At 35.2% G+C, this 20,563-nt stretch overlaps 1 protein-coding gene across 3 annotated transcripts; it reads left to right on the top strand.

Annotated features, from left to right (window-relative positions):
* Nucleotides 1-1,284: 1,284 nt before the first annotated feature.
* On the top strand, nucleotides 1,285-15,867 carry LOC110097877 (probable peptidyl-tRNA hydrolase 2). Of its 3 annotated transcripts, none has more exons than XM_028694822.1 (9): nucleotides 1,285-1,441; nucleotides 1,516-1,719; nucleotides 1,824-1,888; nucleotides 3,074-3,121; nucleotides 11,208-11,285; nucleotides 11,409-11,481; nucleotides 12,076-12,115; nucleotides 15,618-15,676; nucleotides 15,802-15,867. In XM_028694822.1, exons 1-8 carry the CDS (start codon nucleotides 1,400-1,402, stop codon nucleotides 15,665-15,667), a joined length of 600 nt encoding a protein of 199 aa, XP_028550655.1. In that variant the 5' UTR covers nucleotides 1,285-1,399; the 3' UTR covers nucleotides 15,668-15,676; nucleotides 15,802-15,867. The 3 variants fall into 3 exon arrangements, with proteins under 3 accessions (XP_028550655.1, XP_020680170.1, XP_020680171.1); XM_020824511.2 differs by having other exon boundaries at nucleotides 1,303-1,441; nucleotides 1,510-1,719; XM_020824512.2 differs by having other exon boundaries at nucleotides 1,307-1,441; nucleotides 1,510-1,719; nucleotides 1,824-1,884; nucleotides 3,074-3,110.
* Nucleotides 15,868-20,563: the final 4,696 nt, after the last annotated feature.

Genomic DNA, 20,563 nt, shown 5'->3' with positions numbered 1-20,563 from the left:
AATACACACTGGCACTTTCAAATTAAATAACTCATATTTTTTATAAATACGAGTCGAAATTCATACGGAACAATTATCCAACCTTTCAATCATAGGATCTCCTCAACCCTAATTCTTCAGAACACCTTCATATCCGATGATCGTAAAAAGCATGTTCACACCATGTCAAAGCTTCAATCATAATCACAATCTACCTAACATCATATATATGATGTTAGTAATGGTGCATTTTGTTGTATTATAAACTAACTCAAGGGCATTCTTACCATGATTTTAAATAGTTCACATGTTTATCAATCAACATAATATGCCAAATCTTATTTAGGAGATGAAGCATAACATTGAGCTTATTTGGTTATTAATTTAATTGAACAACATTAATATAATCCCTTTGAATCGACTTGAGATACGTGCTTTACGTTAAAATTTATGTTTGATCGAATATGAATATTGATGGTCCTGATATGCCACCGGAAAATTCATCCTATCCAGTTTGAATCGAATACTTCAAAATTAAATTAAAACCATCAAAACATTGATTTAACAAAATTATAATCAAACTGAACATATCAATTAAAAAGACTCATCAACACTAAATGTGATTTAATCCAACTCTAAATTAGCTTAAATCAAACACATAAGTATAGTTGAAAACTTAATGATATTAATTGAATGACCAAATAAATTTAAGGGGGATTTACATACACACAACTTTATTTCATGCTATTTACATATCTATCACATAAAACATTAATATTACATGTCTAGCACATATAGAACAAATATAAGTGCATAGAATGAAATATTAAAGTTTATGAGATGATATGAGTGGTTGAGATGAAATATATTAGTATATATTTGATATTAAAGCTGTATATGAATGACAGACATGTAATATTAATGTTTTTAATAATATATGTCGCCACGTACTCTTACTCTTTACCGTGCGGCCCGACGACCCCGACCTGGTATTGCTATGTATTGGCTGATTTGTACAAACGGTGGTATTGTTAGGTATTGCTCGGTATTGGTTTGCGATAATGAAAAATACCGCTCTTTCAAGTCCAATGCCGAGTAATACCGAGCAATACCCCGGTTTTGCTAGGTATTGCTCGGTATTGGTCTTGACAGAGCGGTATTTATCGTTATTGTCAAACAATACCTAACAATATCTAACAATCCCTAGCAATACCGAACAATATCTAGCGATATACGAATATAGCAATACCAAGTTACATTTCAGGTCAGATCGTCGAGCCGCGCGATAAAAAATAAGAACATGTGACCACATGTTATTGACTTCCGGACTACGTGAGGACTGAGGTGTGCTGACCTACTAATTGTTTGGAGCAAGCTAATAGTTCTCGAATCTGGATAAAACCTCGAGCACCGAACAGCGATGTTCTCTTCTCGTCGAAGCCCGACCAAGAATCCACGAAGAGTACCACCCTCTCTTCCTCTCTCGCCTTCTCTCTTCCTCTTCTGGTAACTCTTCTGACGTTGCTTTAGGGACAGGCGGAAGAGCCATTGCTGGCAGCGAGTTTGAGGCCGGAGAACTACTTGCCTGGGTTTGTAATCGGGTTCCTCTTAGGGTTGTTCGTAGATTTCGCCGGAGCCAGTCTGCGAAATCCAAAGAGAAAGTCATCGTTTGCCCGGGAAAAGCTGAATCACGCATCGTTTGATGATGGTGGTAATGGGGGCGGCGGCGAGCTTAAGATGGTTTGCTTATTAGGCCTTCAGTACTGATTGCGGTGGTTTGAGTAGTATATTTTTTTTGGTGTTTTCGATATTTTGAGCGGGGGTTATTTACTGGAAAAATGCAGGTGTTGGTTGTTAGGCAAGACTTGAAGATGGGTGCTGGTAAAATCGCTTCTCAGTGTGCTCGTAAGTAAGATTATCACATTATGAACTATTAAGTTATTCAATTACTTTTTAAAATTTTTTTTTTCTGTGCCTCTGTGTTTTGCGGGGGGGGGGGATGTCGGTTCTTTAAGCCTCCCAACAAAGACAACCAATATAGATAGAAAAACCTGAGGGCAAAAGCTTTGTGCCAACCCTACTTGGGGTCTTTTCAGTCGGATGCTATTATTTGAAAAATATTTTTTTTTTTGAAAACTGTTATGAGTTTTATAATTCTGTATAAAAGATCCAACACAGGCTTTCCTATAGCCATCACGCTAGCAGATTTGATGTAAAAATAGTTTCCCATCACATAAATTTCTGAAGAAAACAGAAAAAACATTACTCAACGGAAGTTTGATGAAGATTTGAAAAACAAAATAGTGCAAAAACTGCCCTATGGATAGCCAACATTCGAGAAATGGGAGAAAAGAGAGATCCTAACTCTTTTGAAAGATAAATAAGGGGAGCGGTTCCAAAAGAACATTTTGATCCATCCCCCAATAGGAATTCCTGAGTATTATAAATATTTTTCCTTTTTAAAAAAATCTGACATCATTTTCTTAGCTACCACACTAATAGATTTAGCTTTGAAAACAGCTTCTCACCATATAAGTTTATGAAAAATAATAAAAAATAGTTGTCAAACGAAATTATGACATCAATTTGAAAAGCAAAATTGTGTGAAAGTTGCTCTAAAGATCCTAACATTTTTGAAGGAGATATAAAGGGAGCAATCTCTAAGGAACGTTTGGAGACCTCCCCCAATAGGAATCCTGGAGGCCCAGTCTTAACGAAAAGGCAGTGTATTTAGGTTCATAGAGCAGCTGATCAGGATGCCAGCTAATGGGGAGTGAATGTGGATAGCAACCTGATTAAGAATTTGCTGGCCATAAAGTTCATAAATGCTTCTTCCTTCAACCCAAGGGCCAAAAACAGAAAGTCTCTCTCTCTCTCTCTCTCTCTCTCTCTCTCTCTCCTGCTACTTCATTCAGTATTATGGGTTTATTCCTACTGCAATGGCTTTATGGTAACTAGTAATACAAAATAAATAGGAATTTTGGTTGCTTTTGCCTGCAGCTAATTTTTTTAATTATTATCACATGGACATAAAGTTTGCTTTCTTTGTGTTTTTGTGAAGTGATTTTGTGATGTTACTCTTGCTGATTTGCAGATGCAGCCACTGGAATGTATGCGGAGTTATTGCAAAGGTGCCGTTTAGGTTTGCAAATCTTGAGTTTGCTAATTAGCTTTAGATTGTTGGTATTATTTTTCATGAAATTCATTTTATCAACCTTGCAGCAATACAAAAATTATTATCCAATAAATCACTTAAGCTCTTGTCATGATTTTAAAACATGTGTATAACTTGCACGAAGAAAGGGATTAGAATAATGATAGGTGTCTACTAGAAGATACATCTTGGATGCTATCATCAAGTATGTGAGCCCCTCTAAGGGAGCACTCATTTTGTAACCATCTATACCTTGACACTACAACAAGAATTTTTAGCTATAGTGATATTTTCTTTAAGTAATGTGTCTTAATATAAAATATATTTTTTTTCAAAAAAATGCAACCAAAAGTATATTTGGCCGTCTTATTGATGTGAAACCCTTAGGAATTGCATTAGAGATTATAAAGAAAATTGATTAAGCGTTGTAATATAAACTAGTGTTTCACAAGATTGGATGCTTAGAACTTAAGGATATCAATAATGTAAGGGCAATTAGTTACAAAGTAGAGTGACTTTCACTTGAAAAACAATTTCATTCATAACGATAAGCCTAAATACTATAAACAAGAAATCTCACAATTAACAATTAGAAAATTCACTTTTGAGTTTCCCTCACTCACGCTCTTTAATAGGGGCTAGCGGAAAGAGAGTCTCAACAAACCGAATGATGCCACCCAAGTTGTGAAGACGCCTATGGTTCCAATCCAACGAAAGTTCATCGGAGGAGTTGTGTGAGGACGATCGGTGGTTCGCCAATGCCTGGTTGGAGGGTTGTATGCTCTTTTCCTCTTAGAGATTCCAATCATGAGAAGAGCTAACCCAAGAGATCAGAGAGGGAGGGGTCAGCTAAAGAGGAAGAGGGAACTTCTTGGCCAAATTAGGGTTAGGATTGAGGTAGGAGGAAAAGGAGAATAAATCTGAAATTAAATTCAGATTTTGGAATTAATTAGTGGGAGGGAAATATGAATATGAATATGAATTTCAAATCCAAACTTAGGTAGTGTTAATGTGGAGAGAGAAAAGAAAAAAGGAAGGGTTTCAATAGGGGGGCCGGCGGCATGCATAGAGAAAGAGGGAGATGGGGAGGGAAATTAATGCTTCTTAATGCATTAATCCAATTTAGGAAAAGGATAATGAATTCCAATCTAATTTAATATTAAATTAGATTTAAATTGAAAAACTTTCCTAATTTAACTTGGCTAATTTAGGAAAGTATTTGAAATTCAAATTTGAATTTCAAATTGGATGAAATCTTTCCAAAATTATGTAGGCTAAATTAGGTAGGTCTTAATGGTGATTAAAATCAACATTAAGAGGGGAAGAAAGGGGGTGGCTGGCGTCGGGACTGGAAGAGGGGAATTTGGCTGGTGGGAGGAGGAATGGAGGAGAGGCCGACAATTTAATGGGAGGTGGGGAGGGGCCTGTAGGGAAAAGGTTGTTCAGCGGTTGTGGGAAAATGAAGGGGGAAGGGTGGCCGTCGTGTGAGGGAAATTGGGGAGGCCGGCGGTGAAGCAAGAGGAGTCGGACCACAAGCCCCGGACACGACCAGCAACTGGTGGGTATTGCTTTGCGCACACCTTGGGACTTCACTATTCAAGAACTCACAAGCTCTAGAGAGAAAATAGAAATTTTATTTCATTCACCAATAATTCTCATACAAAGGTTAAGACCTTATATATAGGCCTTTCAAATAACTAGAAAGAAAAGTCAGGAATGCCCTCAGGGTTACAACTCACAACATATAATAAAGAAGGGTACAAATGGTAAAACTCAAATAAAATTACTAATACATAACATATATAAAAAATAAAGATTCCTAATCGTAGTCGTCGATCTACAATGCTTCCGACGATAAACATTATGGAATCTCTTGCTGACGTCCACATCACTTATAGTTCACTTCATGTCTATGCGCCCGACAAAGTGTTCTGTTGGAGGGAAATTTAAATCATTGATTATTGATTTTGGAGGGAAGGGGTTGACCAATCAAGCTTTGTTTTGTGTGTTCGACAGGCAATGATACACCAACACACCTTAAAAGTGAGTGCAGTGTCGTACACGGACACGTGCCCAACATATATGGGACATGTGTTGAACACGGCCGAAGCGAGTTTGATTAAAATAATATTTAAATTTAAACGGATTCGCGTATCATAAATTTTTGATAATTAAATTTATTTAAATTACAAAATTTTTACATTTTAATATTATTTTAATCAAATAAAACATGTTTAGGCAACCAGGTGAGCCGTGTATCCCTCCCATATTCACGTGCTCATATGCTTTAGGGTTTCACTTTTAACCATTGTTCTCCCTCGTCTTTTTCGTTTATGGAAACAAGCGAGCTGGTTGAGCGAAGATTTAAGCTTGGAACCTCCCCTTTCTCTCGTATTCTTTGTCAGCTCTTCTTCTCCTCGACTCTTCGTCATTTTTGTGACGAGGCGAGGCCAATCGAGCAATTGATTGCTTTAGTTTAAGCCAAGTACGTCCGACTACAGCCGATCTCTCGTCATTCTCTTCACTTGTTTAGTTTCTCACTCATTCGTCTCGCCATTTTTGCAGTCACCGAGGGCATTGAAGGGTTTCAACTTTTGTGTTTCCTATGTCGAGCCAGAGGTGAGAGATTGAGGCATTACGTTCGATTAGAGACTTAGAGTATAGATTATATGCTTCTTTATTTTCGAAAGCAAGTGATCAAACTATTTGAATGTAAAATTTTATTACTTTTTTTATCATATCAAATAGCTTCTTGATATAAAGTACAAATGTTAGTTTTGTGTGGAATCTGATTGTGTCGATCAATCGGATTGCATTGTTGACTCTGACCTCAATTGCGTTGGTCGAGCTCATCGGGGGTCTCCCCTTGCTTTGGCTTCGGGGGCTGCGTTGAGAAATTTTTTTCCCGTACAACCGTATAATGTTGCGGCGTTGGAGTGTTTGGTTGGAGATTGAGAGCAAAGCGTTGCGATGCTGTAGGTTGTAGTGCCATGGCCCTATAACTTGGGCTGGAGACGAAGAGTGGAGCGCCGTTGCACTCTAAATCCCGGTGCTGCAATTTTGGCTGGACAAATTTTTTTTTCTCATTTTTCATGTTTAACTTGAAGGGGTGTGTCCCTTGGGTTCGTTTATGAGCATCTCTTTGTTAGTTCTATGTAGAATGGTGTATAAAGAGTGAAAAGAAATAAGGAGAGAGTGAGAGAGAAAGATATATGCATACTTTCTTCTATTTTCGTAGTGGATTTCTTGGTGTGGTATTGTGGTGGTGTGACTTAATGATTTTTTCTCTTGATTTTGGATTTTTTCACATTAAATCTTGGTGTTCTTTCTTTTTTGTTGTATTTTCTCTTTTTTGTTTGTTTCGTTGTGTGGTTTTATTCCCAACAACGGACCAAATGACCAAGTTTGTAATTGAGCTATTATAATTTCTATTATTGAAAGTTTGGAGTGGCGCTCCTTATTGCTATGAATGTTCCTTTTTCATTCGCTTAAGTGTATTTTGGTCATTTAGAATTATTTGACTGAGAATACGGGGCGACACTAAGGCTCTTAGAACTAAGGCACCAAAGAGTAGATTGTGCCAAAGTATAGGGCCTAATTATAATTCACAATTAACATAAACATGTTAACTAATATGATTGATATATTTTGCATTGTAATATCAAATGTAATGTGTTCTATAGGGTGGCAATGTTTTTCAAACTATTTATTATTTTATAACTTTTTAATCTTGGATTGTTTAGTCTACATGGATGAGAAAAGTGGAGAGTTGCGTTAGGTAGTCGACAATCAGCATAAAACTTGTCGAATAATCATGACATGAATTCTTAAAAAAATTGTGTTAATGCTAGGACGTCCACTGGAAGCGATGCACTGTATGGCCTAAACACAACGACAAGTGTGCAAGGGCCACTGCACCGGCGCCTGGGTGCAGTGTTAAATAGACAAGGGTTCCCACATCAAGGACGGATGTAGGCAAAGAAGCTAGTCCATGCAACTAAAATTATGATAGGAACTTGGAATATAGGCTCCCTTACAGAAAAATTAATGAAATTAATAGATATTATGATTCTTAGAAAGATAAATATTCCGTGCATTCAAGAAACTAAATGAGTTGGAGAGAAGACTAAGGAGATTGATAGTTTATGTTATAAACTATGGTATTCGAGTATGAGTCATTACTAGAAATTGTGTAGGTGTGATTATAGATAAGAGTTTGAAAGATAATGTTATAAAAATTGAAGATATAATTATAGATTTAAAGATTGTTGTTGATGCTAAGATTGTTAATATTATAAGTGCTTATGCTCCTTAAGTAGGTTTGGATATGAGTTCAAAATTAAAATATTGGAATGCCTTAGAAGAACTAATACAAAAGATACCTCTTGAAGAAAGAGTTTTTTATTGGAGGAGATTTAAATGTACATGTTGGTAGAGAGCTATGATGCACCGACACGGACACGGTGACACGGACACGACACGACACGGACACGACACGGACATGGGATGCATCAATTTTTAAAAATATAGGACACGGGTGTGGCGTGGACACGACATAATAATTTTTTAATATAATATATAAAAATTAAGGTGACATTATAGTAAAAATATCAAGCAATAATAAATCAATTTCATGATAACTTGTTTAGCTTATAACATAAAGATGTTTAGTACAAAATGTCTAGTACAAACACAAAAATATAAGAAAAAAATCATTTAATACGACATGAAGGTCTAACTATTCAATAGAGGGAATGATAAAATTAGATTCAGATGTTGGTCTTTGGCCTTCAATATCATCATCATTGAATATCATTGTTTTCAATTCTAGTTCATCTAGTGAAATATTTGCAACCTCCAATAATCCCATATCATCAAGGCACTCGAATCCATCTCCATCAACATCCCACATCTTGTTCACTTGTCATATAAAGTGGGGTTTTCTTTGATAGAAGACGAAGATTTGTATGCACATAAACTAAATCTTCAGCACGTTCTGGAGTTATTTTATTCCTCTTCATTGATTGAATAAATGAGTATGTGCTCCAATTTCTCTCACAACAGGAAGAGGATGATACTTGACCAAAAAGTTTTATTGCTATTGTTTGAATACGGATTCTCTAGAGGACTACAGGCCACTCCCTTTGTTTTATATACTTCACTTCTAAATGATAAAGCTTGATCAACTTTCACAGATGAGGAAGAAGTGTGAGATGAGCCATGAGTAGATGGCAAAGGTACCTCTTTAGGGAGTGTCTTTTTGATCCTAGATTCAGCTTCATCAACTTGTCTATTCAATTCAATCAACTGCGACGTAGTAATCTTATGACACATTTTTATTCCATGGCCAGAAATTTTAAGTAGATGTGTCATCAACCTAGAATAAGATTCTTTGTAGGTGCCACCACAATAATTGCATTTGAATGACACATTCCCTCCTTCAAATGTTTTTCCTAACTTTGTAACATGAATCCATAATGGCTTATCAGTTTCTACAGATGGTTCTTTTGAACCTTCACCTAATTCACTCCCGCCATCAGCCGAGCTCATTTTGCTAACAAACCAATCATGCATATGAATACATCGAATTAAATTGATATGAAGTGAAATAAAAAAATCACAACATGAATAAAACAATATACTGGTCTGCCGGGGGTCCAAGGGGGCACTTCCCCTAGCGGCTTTCGACCTGTAAGAGTAATTTTGAAGTTTTACTTGTTTTTAAAGTTCGTATGTTGTTTGTATGTGAAGATATTGAGTGGTACTGAGCATGTACCTAGCAGTACCGAGCATATACCTACCAGTATCGAGCATGTATCTAGCAGTACCGAGCATGTACCTACCAGTATCGAGCATGTACCTAGCAGTACCGAGCATGTACCTAGCAGTACCGAGCAGGTACCTACCAATACCGAGCATGTACCTACCAGTACCGAGCATGTACCTAACAGTACCGAGCATGTACCTAACAGTACCGAGCATGTACATAAATTGATTATTTTCTTATAAGAAATGGATATAGTAAAACATAAATTGATTATTTTCTTATAAGAAAATTAGATCATTTAGATTGCAAAGATTATAAAGTTATTCTGAGCGAAAATTTATGTACTCAATATCGATTATTAGTTTTAGACTTTAAGATAAAGAGAGAAAATAAAAAATGATGTAAAACAATTTTCTAGGATTAGATGTTTTTAAAGAATATTAACAAAAGTATTTTTGAGAGTAAGATTTTAGATCTTATGATTTTGTTTGTGCATGAGGATGCTAGTGTTATGTGGGAAAAAGTGGCTAGTGATATTAAATTTTTTGCAAAAGATGTGCTTGTAGTTTCAAAGGGAAAAGCTTTTAATAGTAAAAATAATTGGTGGTGGAATCCAAATGTACAAGAAAAGATAAAAAATAAGAATATTTGTTATAAAAATTAGTTTAGATGTAAAAATTCTGATAATTGGGATAGCTATAAAGAGGCTTGTAAGGAATCTAAGGAAGTTATTTGCGATGCAATGAGTTTAGTTTTTAATGATTTATATAATATATTAGATACTAAGGAGACAGAAAGATATATGTATAAGTTAGCCAAACAAAGATATAGGAGTAGTAAGGATTTAATTCAAGTGAAGTGTATTAAGGATGAAGATCAAAAAGTAGTTTTCTTAAAAGATGATATTCAACAAAGATAGATGAGATATTTTACTAAACTTTTTAATGAAGAATGTGAAAATACGATTGACCTAGTGACCTTAGCACACCCTAAATGAAAATAAAGATTTTTATTTTTATCGGCGTATTAGTAAAATCGAAGTTATATAGGTTTTAAAGAAAATGAAGTGTGGAAAAGCTGTTTGGCCTGATGATATTCCAATAGAGACGTAGAAATGCTTAGCAGATGAAAGAATTTATTGGCTTACTGAATTTTTTAATACTGTTTTGAAAACTAAAAAGATGTCAGATCAATGGAGAATGAGTGTGTTAATTCTTATTTTTAAGAATAAAGGTGATGCACAGGAGTGTGCGAATTATAGAGGAATTAAGTTAGTTTGTCATACTTTAAAACTATGGGAGCGAGCTATGAAACGCAGATTGCGGCGTGATACTAATGTTTCTCAAAATCAAATTGGATTCATGCCGGGTAGGTCTACCATGGAAGCCATACATTTATTGAGAGGTTTGATGGAGAAATATAGAGAGAATAAGGAGGAATTCTATAAGATGGTGGTGAGACCTGCAATGCTTTATGGTGTCGAATGTTTTTCATTAAAAGAGAAGCATAATACCAAGTTAAGTGTTGCAGAGATGAGGATGCTTAGGTGGATGAGTGGATTTACCCTTAGAGATATGATAGGAAATGAGCATATACGTGATAATGTTGGAGTAGCTTCAGTAGAAGATAAGATTAGGGAGAGTTTCCTTAGATGGTTTGGTCACATTAAATGGAGTCCTTCCGATGACCCGGTTAGGAAAGTTGAGATATTAGATTTGACTTATGTTAAGAAAGGTAGAGGTAAACTTAAAATGACTTAATTAGAAAATATTAGAAATGATCTTTCTTTGTTAGATTTAAATAAGAATTTGGCTTTTAACCGGACACAATGGTGATAAAGGATTCATGTAGCCGACCCCATGTAGGTGGGACAAAAGCTTGATGTTGTTGTTGTTGTTGTTGTTGTTGCTGCTGTTTAGTCTACATGGAATGAAGTGCAACTCTTAAAGCCAGCCCTAAATATATTGCTAATGATGCTATTGATGATATGAAATGAATGGAGAATGATGATTTATAAAGTCAACCCTACGTTCTTGTTGTGTTATTTATCTAAAGCTTAAATATTTTGCTTAGCTAAACTTTGTTTACTTTGATTTGTTAGTTGTGCAATTTAACTGAAATTAGGAGCAGACCAGCTTTGCACTTGCTCTTGAATGCTGCTGACTTTCTAATACATATCTTCTCATTCTCTTTATTTGTGCTAGGATTTTACTCTCATTGACTGCTGTATTTATACAATGAGGATTTCTTTCAACAATGTTTGTTGTCTATCTAAATTAATTTTGTCTCTTTTGCCTCCTTTTAAAGCCATCTCTCTCTGTTAAGACAATGGGAACAGTGTGGACAGGCCAAGATTGTAGTCACTTGCAAGAATCAACAAGAAATGTTAGTATTCTTCCTACCTTTTTGTATTTATCCTTTCATGCATTTCCTGAAAATGACTGGTATCTGGATCATTGTTGGAAATGTTGCTTTCTTTAATGTTATATTATGAATTTCTGTTACCAGGAATAGGCTGAAGGGCACGGCTGATCAATATGGCCTTCCCACATTTATCGTTGCTGATGCTGGGCGCACACAGGTTTGCTTCATAAAAAATTCCTATAATTTTATACTCCAATTTAGATATCAACAAACATAAAAAAATTTCATTGACAGAATTAAGTCCTCATTTTTTGGAAGAATGCTGTGCTGTATAACCATTAAACTGGCTTTGATATTTAAAATCTCATCAGGGATCAGTCAGCCATTTTGGCCGATTGTGAGTGCCTTGTTTGACAACTTGCATTTAGTTTTCATACCTTACTGATGAATAAAAATAGGTCACACCTCTCATATCGTTGAGAAAAAGTCAGTAATATTTAGGCTTCATTTGGGACAGCTTTTTTATTGCTTCTTACAACAGATTTTTAGTAAAAAATTAAAATTTTTGTACTAAAAAGCTCTTTTAAGAAGTGACAAGAAAGCCATCCCAAACGAAGCCTTGCTCTATTTTTTTTGGGTAGCTTAGCATCTGTCTTTCAATTCTATGAGAAAGAACAATCATAGATGTTCAGATTTTGTTCAGATTTTTCTTATAATTTGATAGCTTGTTGTACGTTGTTCAATGACCTGATTTTTATATTGATAATGTTTCATCATTATGCAAATATTTTTATTGGCTGCTGTTTTGCAGGTTCAAGCTGGGTCAAAGACAGTTCTTGCCATTGGACCGGGTATGCTTCCAGTATCCTGCTTATACATGTAAATTAATTTATTTTTCTCGAAAGACTATTCAAGAAAGGTAGAGATAGATCTAAAAAGACTTGGTTAGAAAATCTTAGAAATTATCTTTCTTTATTAGATTTAAATGAGAATTTGACTTTTAAAAGGACACAATGGCTAAAAAAGATTCATGTAGCCGACTCCACATAGTGGGACAAAGGCTTGATGTTGTTGATGAAAGACTATTCAAGATAAATAAAAATGTTATTTCTTAGCTGATTATTGTGTATATTTATGTTGAGTCATATGCTAGATAGATTATTATTAGATGTTGTTGAATTGTGTAAGTATAAAAGATTACTAAGGAAAACAATGTGCTTCTAAAGACTCGAAAAAGTTAATACTATGAGACAGATTGATTATAAGAAACCTAGAAGTCTTGCACAATAGCAGCAAGCTAAAAAAAAGCTACAGCTTTTAGGATTTTTGGACAAGAGATAAAAGAAAAAAGAGACGAGAGAGCTAAAAACATGAATCTAGGTAGATGTAGTAGAAGAAAAGATAATAGAATCTTAGCTAAAGATGAAGGCGTCAAAGAAAGATAGAGATGCTATTTTGAGAAATTATTAGAGGGGAGTTTCACAGAATAAATTATTTTAGAAGACTATAATGAACAGAATGATGAGGTTTATGTAAAATGGTGAAGTGGTGTTAGCTTGAAGGAGATGGATAAAGATTAAGCTTCAAGTCTCCATGATATATCTATGCTGATTTAAAGTGTTGTTGGGGATATTATAGTAGTTTTGCAAGTAATATTTTCTATATTTTGAATACTAATATAATGAGAAATGATTGGAGAAAAGTATTTAGATAACCAATATTTAAGAAGAACGAAGATGTTCAAGATTGTGATAATTATATATGAATCAAATTTATGCATACAATGAAGCTATGAGAGAGATAAATGGGGTATATTTTTAGAAAATTTTCTCTAGTTTAGGAGAATTAGATTAGTTTTATGCTAGAAGTATCTATCTTGAAAGAAATTTGTGTTTAAGAAATTAATGAGAAAGTTTATGGAGCAGAGAAAAAATCTTCATATGATTTTTATTGATTCTATTAGGGTGTATGCTTGAGTAATACAATAATTGATTTGATTTGCATCAAGGAAGAAAGATATTTGTCAGTGTATGTTCGAGTATTAAAATATGTTTGATGAAGTGACTAATATTGGTGTTTGTGGAGTGTTTAAATAGTTTCCAATTATAATAAGATAATTGCAAGGATCTACGTTGAGTACATATCATAGAGAAGCTTACAAAAGGATATTTAAAGTGAGGTGCTTTGTTATATGTTTTTTGTATATGTTATAATTTTAATTAGTGAGATGTCTGCTGAAATAAGTAGAAATTTAGAATGATAAATATAATGCTTAGAACATATAGAGCTTAGAATTTGAAAGAGTAAAAATCAAGTTTATAAATTTCAATTAGCAAAATGATACTTATTTGTGACAAGTTTATGTAGTAATGTAGAAATATGAAAAACTATTTTGAATTTTATTGCAAAAGTGTAAATGCAATTTACGAAAAAAAAATAAAATAGTCCGAAAAGGAGGGCTGGTGGCTGAGTGAAGGGAGAGTAGTATGTGGATTGCAATTCAGGGGTTAAGAGGGAGAATATATACTAGCTAAGTTCCTCAATGCGTGTGCTCAATGGTTCATATTATGATTGGCTGCATAGCGGGACCTAAGGCTCTTCTACTTGGGGCAAAAATGGGGTTGGGGCGTATGCAAGGAGGAGGTGGAGGAGCATGTCTCATGGTGTGGGACCCCACGATCTTCTACTATTTAAGTATTTTAGATCTATTTTACAAGCAAATAGGAATGTTGATGATGTTATGACTTCTAGAATTATAGTCGGGTAGCTTAAATAGATAAATCTTATAGCAGTATCCTGCAACAAGAGGATACATGGAGACATAAAAGTAAGTTTATAAATTTTAACTTGCACTGACAGTATTATGTAGATTTGATATTTGGGAAAAAAGTTATTGATGGATTAAATTTTTCGTGACAGAAATGAGAATGATATGTTGGTATCATAAAGTTAGAAATGATAAATGAAGGAATTATGAATTTATGATATTAGTGGAATGGTTGAGTGGCTTATCAACATCATCAATCCTTTATCCCACTATGTGGGGTCGGCTACATGAATCTTTTTTCTCCATTGTGCTCTCATTTAAATCTAATAAAGAAAGTTTATTTCTAATATTTTCTAACCAAGTCCTTTCAGTAAGTCAAATCTAATACATATACTTTCCTAACCGGGTCATCGGAAGGCCGCTGTTTTATGTGACCAAACCATCTAAGGCGACTCTCTCTAATTTTATCTTCGATTGGAGCTACTCCAACCTTTTCATGTATATGCTCATTTTGTATCCTGTCTCTTAGAGTAAAGCCACTCATCCACTTGCGCACCCTCATCTCTGCAACACTTAACTTTATATTATGCTTCTTTTTTAATAGCCAACATTCTATACCATAAAGCATTGCAGTTCTAGCCACCATCTTATAAAATTTTCCCTGAAGTTTGAGGGAGACTTTTCTATCACACAACAAGCACGATGCATTCCTCCACTTCAACCATCCAACTTAAATTTTACTAATATATCCCTATCTATTTCACCATTACTCTGAACAATAGACTCAAAATATCTAAAACATTTACTCTTATTAATGACTTGATCACCTAAAGTCATAATCCCCCAACTAGAACTATTATTATTAAAATTACATTCCATATATTCAGTTTTAGATCTACTCAAACGAAAGCCTTTAGACTCTAAGGTTGAGTGACTTATATTGAAAAAAAAATATAGTTGAAAATAGATTTATGTGGTTTGGACATGCGCAACAACTATTAAATAATTTATCCATTAGATGTAGCTCATAAAATTAGTGTCGAAGGATTAAGAAAGAGACCCAAAATAATATGGATGTAAGTTGTTCAAGTTGATTTATGAATAATAACTCTTAACATCTCAGGCGGCACTTATCAGGAACAAATGGAAAACGAGGATTCATAAAGTTGGCCCCAAATAGTTAGAATAAGATAGGGGCGGTGGTTGCTGCAGCTGCTGATGACCTTCATTAGTTGTTGCAGAAAACTCCAAAAGTTGCTTTTTTGATAGATAAAGAATTGTTCCTTTCTAAGTTCGAGGTTCCCATATATTTGGGCGTTAAATATATCTAAGAGGTTTCTTTCGTTCCATTTCCATACTATTTTCAGTTGTGACATATCCCCCATTCTGGATTTACTTTTTTCATTTTACTTGGGCTTGGACATGTTCAATTTTTTTCCTTTGGGAATTGAAAATTGTTAAATTAGCAATTGTTCAATACTACGTATAAAATACAACTGAGTGCTTCTCTGTTTTTACATCATTATATATATGCGTAATCTTACCTATGAACTCTGTATTAATTGGCAGTTGTTCTTACAAAACAGGGAAGAAGGCCGTGGTGGATTCTGTCACTGGCAAACAACGCCTTTTGTAGCGAAGCGCCTCTAAGGTTTTGTTTGAGATGGCTATCTTACAGCTTCTTAAAACAGTTTTTTAGTAAAAAAATTAAAAAATCTATATTAAAAAGATGCTTTAAAAAATAGTAAAAAGCCGTCCCAAACGAAGCATTCTAAATGCTTGTAATATTTCACTTGCTTTCATTTTTTAAATCCTATGTTATTGTATATTTGCTGCTTACTCTTTTGTATAGTTTATTATGACATTAAAAAATTCCACATTTCATATTAAACATTTGATTGCCTTCAGACTTGGGTAGTGAGATGGGTAGCAAACAAGGGAAATTTTGCTTTGAAGAGACTTTTGTGGAGAAAACTAGCTGGGGCACATGAACAAACTGCCTTACCTCCCACACAGGCTTTGGCTAAGTACTAGAGTTGTTCCTTTTGAAAGACATGTACCAATTGATTTTTTTCTTTTCTCGCATTTGCATGAATGTTTTTTATTTTTTATTTTTGGGATATTTGGGGCAATTAAGGTAGATTCACACAAACATCACATATACAAAATTCGAACTCAAGACCTCTTAGTTGATAGCTTAGGCTCCTAATCAACAGACCAAGGTGAGCTGTGTTTTGCATGAATATTTTAATCACTTAATTCTTGTTCTACATTTCTCCATCATCATCAGTAGCTGCATCCCAACTATTTGATGTTGATTTTGAGTTTTTATTTTGTTATTGAGAAAAGCATCAAGATGGTCTCTCAACTCTTTATGAAAGATCAAAATAATCCTTCATCGGTTATATTAAATGATTATTTTGGTACATCAACTCAAAGAGAAATCAAGGTAGTCCTCCTATAAGAGTATTTGGGTCCCTTAAGTCTTTGAAGATGTACTAAAATAGTTCATCTATAAGACTGTTTGATTCCTCTTTCAAGATTTGAGGGATCAAAATAGTCGTTTAATATAGTTGGGTATCATTTGATCATTCATAAAAAGTCAAGAGATCATTTTGATCATTTTTTCTATTTTTTATCCTTCGTTGTAAGTCTATTCACTTATGTCTATTTTTCAGTACAAGTCATTCTAATTGTACCTCGAATATCATCTTTCTTTAATTTACTTCTCATAGTTCTTCCATCCATCTTTTTTAATATTCTCATTTTTGCCACACTCAACTTAGCTATCAATAATTTTGTTCTTAATCAACACTCGGATCTATTCAAAATAGCCATCCTAATTGCTTCTCTTTATTTAGGCATCGTTTGAGATAGCTTTGTTGCTGCTTTCTAAATCAATTTTTTAGTTAAAAAATTTTGTGAATTATAAATTTTTGTACTAAAAAGTCGTTTTAGAAAGTAACACATACGGTGTACCAAATGAAGCCTTAAGTATGCATGAAAGTTGTAATACTGTGCTGTCTAATTTTTAAATAATATATAAGAACAATATGTATTCTTTTAATATTTCTGGTTCCTTTATGATTCCTTGGTTGATTGGGAACATGAATTGTTAATGTAGATTGGTCTTTTTATGAACAATAAAATGACAATTTGCACAATAAAATATACAACCAAGGAATCAGAAAGGAAATAGAAATAAATAACATATATTTTTATATGCTTTAGCCTCAAATTTGGCCTATGTTTGTAATAATCCAAACTCTCAACTTTCTAAATATTTGTTCGTTACGGCCTAATAGCATCACCGTTGTCTCATTGGTGTAACATTTTAGGAGGTTATTCATTCTAGAACTGTTCTGATACGAGCACGTTTAATTTTGAAGTTTTTACTAAACATTCAACCAATACATCAAAGGCACATTGATGTTTAAGAGTTTAATTTTATTTTTTAAAAGGGTTTTATAAATTTCTCCGCTTATATAATTGATATCCTTATCAGTTTCCTTAGCTCAGAATTATCACCATGCAAATAGTATTTTATAGTTACATATCCTATTTTAGATAGGATACGAAATGAGCATATACGTGAAAAGGTTGGAGTAGCTCCAGTAGAAGATAAGATTAGAGAGAGTCGCCTTAGATGGTTTGGTCACATAAAAAGACGGCCTTCCGATGACCCGGTTAGGAGAGTAGAGGTATTAGATTTGACTTGTGTTAAGAAAGGTAGGGGTAGACCTAAACAGACTTGGTTAGAAAATATTAGGAATGACCTTTCTTTATTAGATTTAAACGAGAATTTGACTTTTAATAGGACACAATGGAGAAAAAGGATTCATGTAGCCGACCCCACGTAGTGGGATAAAGGCTTGATGTTGTTGTTGTTGTTGTTGTTGTATATCCTATCTTTCCGTTGGTTTATTGCTCTGAAAATTTTTTTAATAGCCCAAACTCTTAACTATTGATACATTATTCGTTTTGGCCCAATAGCTTCTTATTGTTATGGAGATGGAATTAAGCGCATATTCCTCTGACCAGCATGTGGTCTGTTATGCTGCGGCAAGGCTTTCTTTACTTAGTCTGCACATGTTCTGTTATAACAAACTTTGTACTGAAGCTTTCTGTTTCAGCTATATATATGTATTACTGTGCTGTAGACTGGTTAGCTAATGAAAGCATTATTCAGCTCAATTTCTCTGTATCTATTCTTCACTATTCTCTTCTATGTTTCTGCATTGTTAGCAGTTTAGATTTCCTTTCATGGTATCAGAGCAGTAGTATCCTGCTGTTCATCATGAGTTCATCATCATCAGCATCTTCAACGGTTCAGCCGATCAAAGCAGTTGCTACCGTAGGTATGCTGGAAGCTACAGTTCCGTCGCAGCTTAAATTTTTGATGTCAAATGTGAAAAATGTCATTGCAAATCCGTTGACAGCAGATAATTATCCAACCTGGAAATCACAAATTGTAAAACTTTTTCGTGCAAATGGTTGTGACGGTTTTCTCGATGGTACAGCTCATTGCCCAGATAAGTTTCTTTCTGATTCAAGTGGTTCTCCGGTTTTAAATCCACAATATACTACCTGGGTTCTTATCGATCAGAACTTGGCAGCCGCTCTTTACTCTGTGATTTCTCCTGCTATACTTCCTTATGTATTAGCGCTCGACCATTGCACCGAAATTTGGACGACCATTGGCAAGCGTCTTCAGTCTTCTACTTGTTCGAGGATTATGCAGTTGAAGAACGAACTACAGCATCTCACTATGAAAGATAAGTCCATGACTCAATATTTACTGGAAATTAAATCAAAGGTGGATTCTCTTGCTGCTGCCGGAGCGTCATTGGACTCGGAAGAAGTTATTCATCATACACTGAATGGATTGCCGGCGACATATCAGGCATTTAAAACAGCCATTCACACGAATCTCCAACCACTTTCGTTGGATGATCTCTACACGTTATTGTGTAGTGAAGAGTTGAATTTAGCTCATGAACTCACTCGAGAGATGAATTCGCTGCAGCTTACTCCTCCGACCACCGCTCTTGTTGCTTCGCGTGGTCGTGGAAGAGGTCGTTTCAACACCTCTCGTGGTCGACCTGTTTCACTGCCCAAGTCGACTTCCAATGCTGCTTCTAGCAACCGTGGTGGCCGATCATCCAGACCATTTGTTGCTTGCCAAATTTGCGGCAAGCCAGGTCATACAGCAGTTCGCTGCTGGTATCGGCATGACCCTCAATATTCAAGTGACCCGCCAAACTCTGCTCTGTTTTCTCCAGCAAATGCAACGCCTGCAACTGAGTGGTATATGGATACCGGGCTTCATCTCATCTTACGTCCGATCCCAATCTTCTTCAATCGTCTCAGTCTTACACTGGCACGAATCAAGTTGTCCTTGGCAATGGCCAGCAACTTCCTATTTAAACCACCGGTAATGGTATTCTCCCTACTCCGGCAGGTAGTTTGTAATTATCGCAACTTCATTTTATTCCAAATTTGTCCTTTAATCTTCTCTCTGTTCACCGTTTAGCTGCTGATAATCACTGTGATATTTCATTTTCTCCTCATGGTTACTTCATTAAGGATCGGAGGACGCAGCGGCTTCTTCTTCAGGGACCCTATATTAATGGGCTCTATCCCGTTTCCTCTGCTTCAATCGCACCATCCCAGTCGTCGTCGTTAGTTCTCTTCTCTGTGCAAGTTGTTCCCGATCTTTGGCATCGTAGATTGGGGCATCCTTCGGCTCGCACGTTATCTTCTCTTGCAAAGCAATGTCCTTATATTCATCCAAATGTAACCGTCTCTGTTTGTCATGTTTGTCAAATGGCCAAGAGCCATCGTCTTCCCTTTGTTCAATCTTTAAATCGTTGTAACGAGTCATTTGCTTTAATACATTCTGATATATGGGGTCCGTCTCCCATTTTTTCTGTCTCTGGTTATCGTTATTACATAGTATTCGTTGATGATTTCTCTCGGTTTGTATGGGTTTATCCTCTACTCAAGAAATCTGATGCGTTTAATAAATTTTGTGAATTTAAACGTCTGGTTGAATGTCAATTCAACACCTCTATCAAAGCTTTCCGCACGGATGGAGGTGGTGAATATTTGAATCATCAATTTCAAACCTATCTGAAACATTGTGGCATCCTTCACCAATATTCGTGTCCTTACACACCTTCTCAAAATGGTGTCGCTGAGCGTAAACATCGTCACCTTTCTGAAATGGTTCGTTCTCTCTTGTTTGCAGCACATTTACCTCAATATTTATGGGTTGAAGCACTCCTTACTGCTGCACATTTAATTAACTGCTTGCCCTCTTCTAATACTTCAAATATTTCTCCTTATGAGCTGCTTTATAATACACCTCCTTCATATACTCATCTCAAGGTGTTTGGTTGTTTATGCTACCCCTGGCTTCGTCCATATAGTTCTAACAAACTCTCTCCATTCTCTCGTTCCTGTGTTTTTCTTGGCTATGCATTTCCTCAAAAAGGCTATCGTTGTCTTGACATTGCTACACATAAACTCT

Source organism: Dendrobium catenatum, unplaced genomic scaffold, assembly GCF_001605985.2.
Source record: "Dendrobium catenatum unplaced genomic scaffold, ASM160598v2 fragScaff_scaffold_574, whole genome shotgun sequence".
NCBI classification, from domain to species: domain Eukaryota; kingdom Viridiplantae; phylum Streptophyta; class Magnoliopsida; order Asparagales; family Orchidaceae; genus Dendrobium; species Dendrobium catenatum.
Note: the sequence above shows the minus strand (reverse complement) of the source record. Positions and strands in the feature narration are given on the sequence as shown.

Coding starts and splice junctions, on each gene's coding strand:
- LOC110097877 (XM_020824511.2), top strand. CDS start 1,400: ATGTTCTCTTCTCGTCGAAGCCCGACCAAGAATCCACGAAGA. Junction 1,720..1,823: donor GCGGCGGCGAGCTTAAGATG/GTTTGCTTATTA, acceptor GGAAAAATGCAG/GTGTTGGTTGTTAGGCAAGA. Junction 1,889..3,073: donor GCTTCTCAGTGTGCTCGTAA/GTAAGATTATCA, acceptor GCTGATTTGCAG/ATGCAGCCACTGGAATGTAT.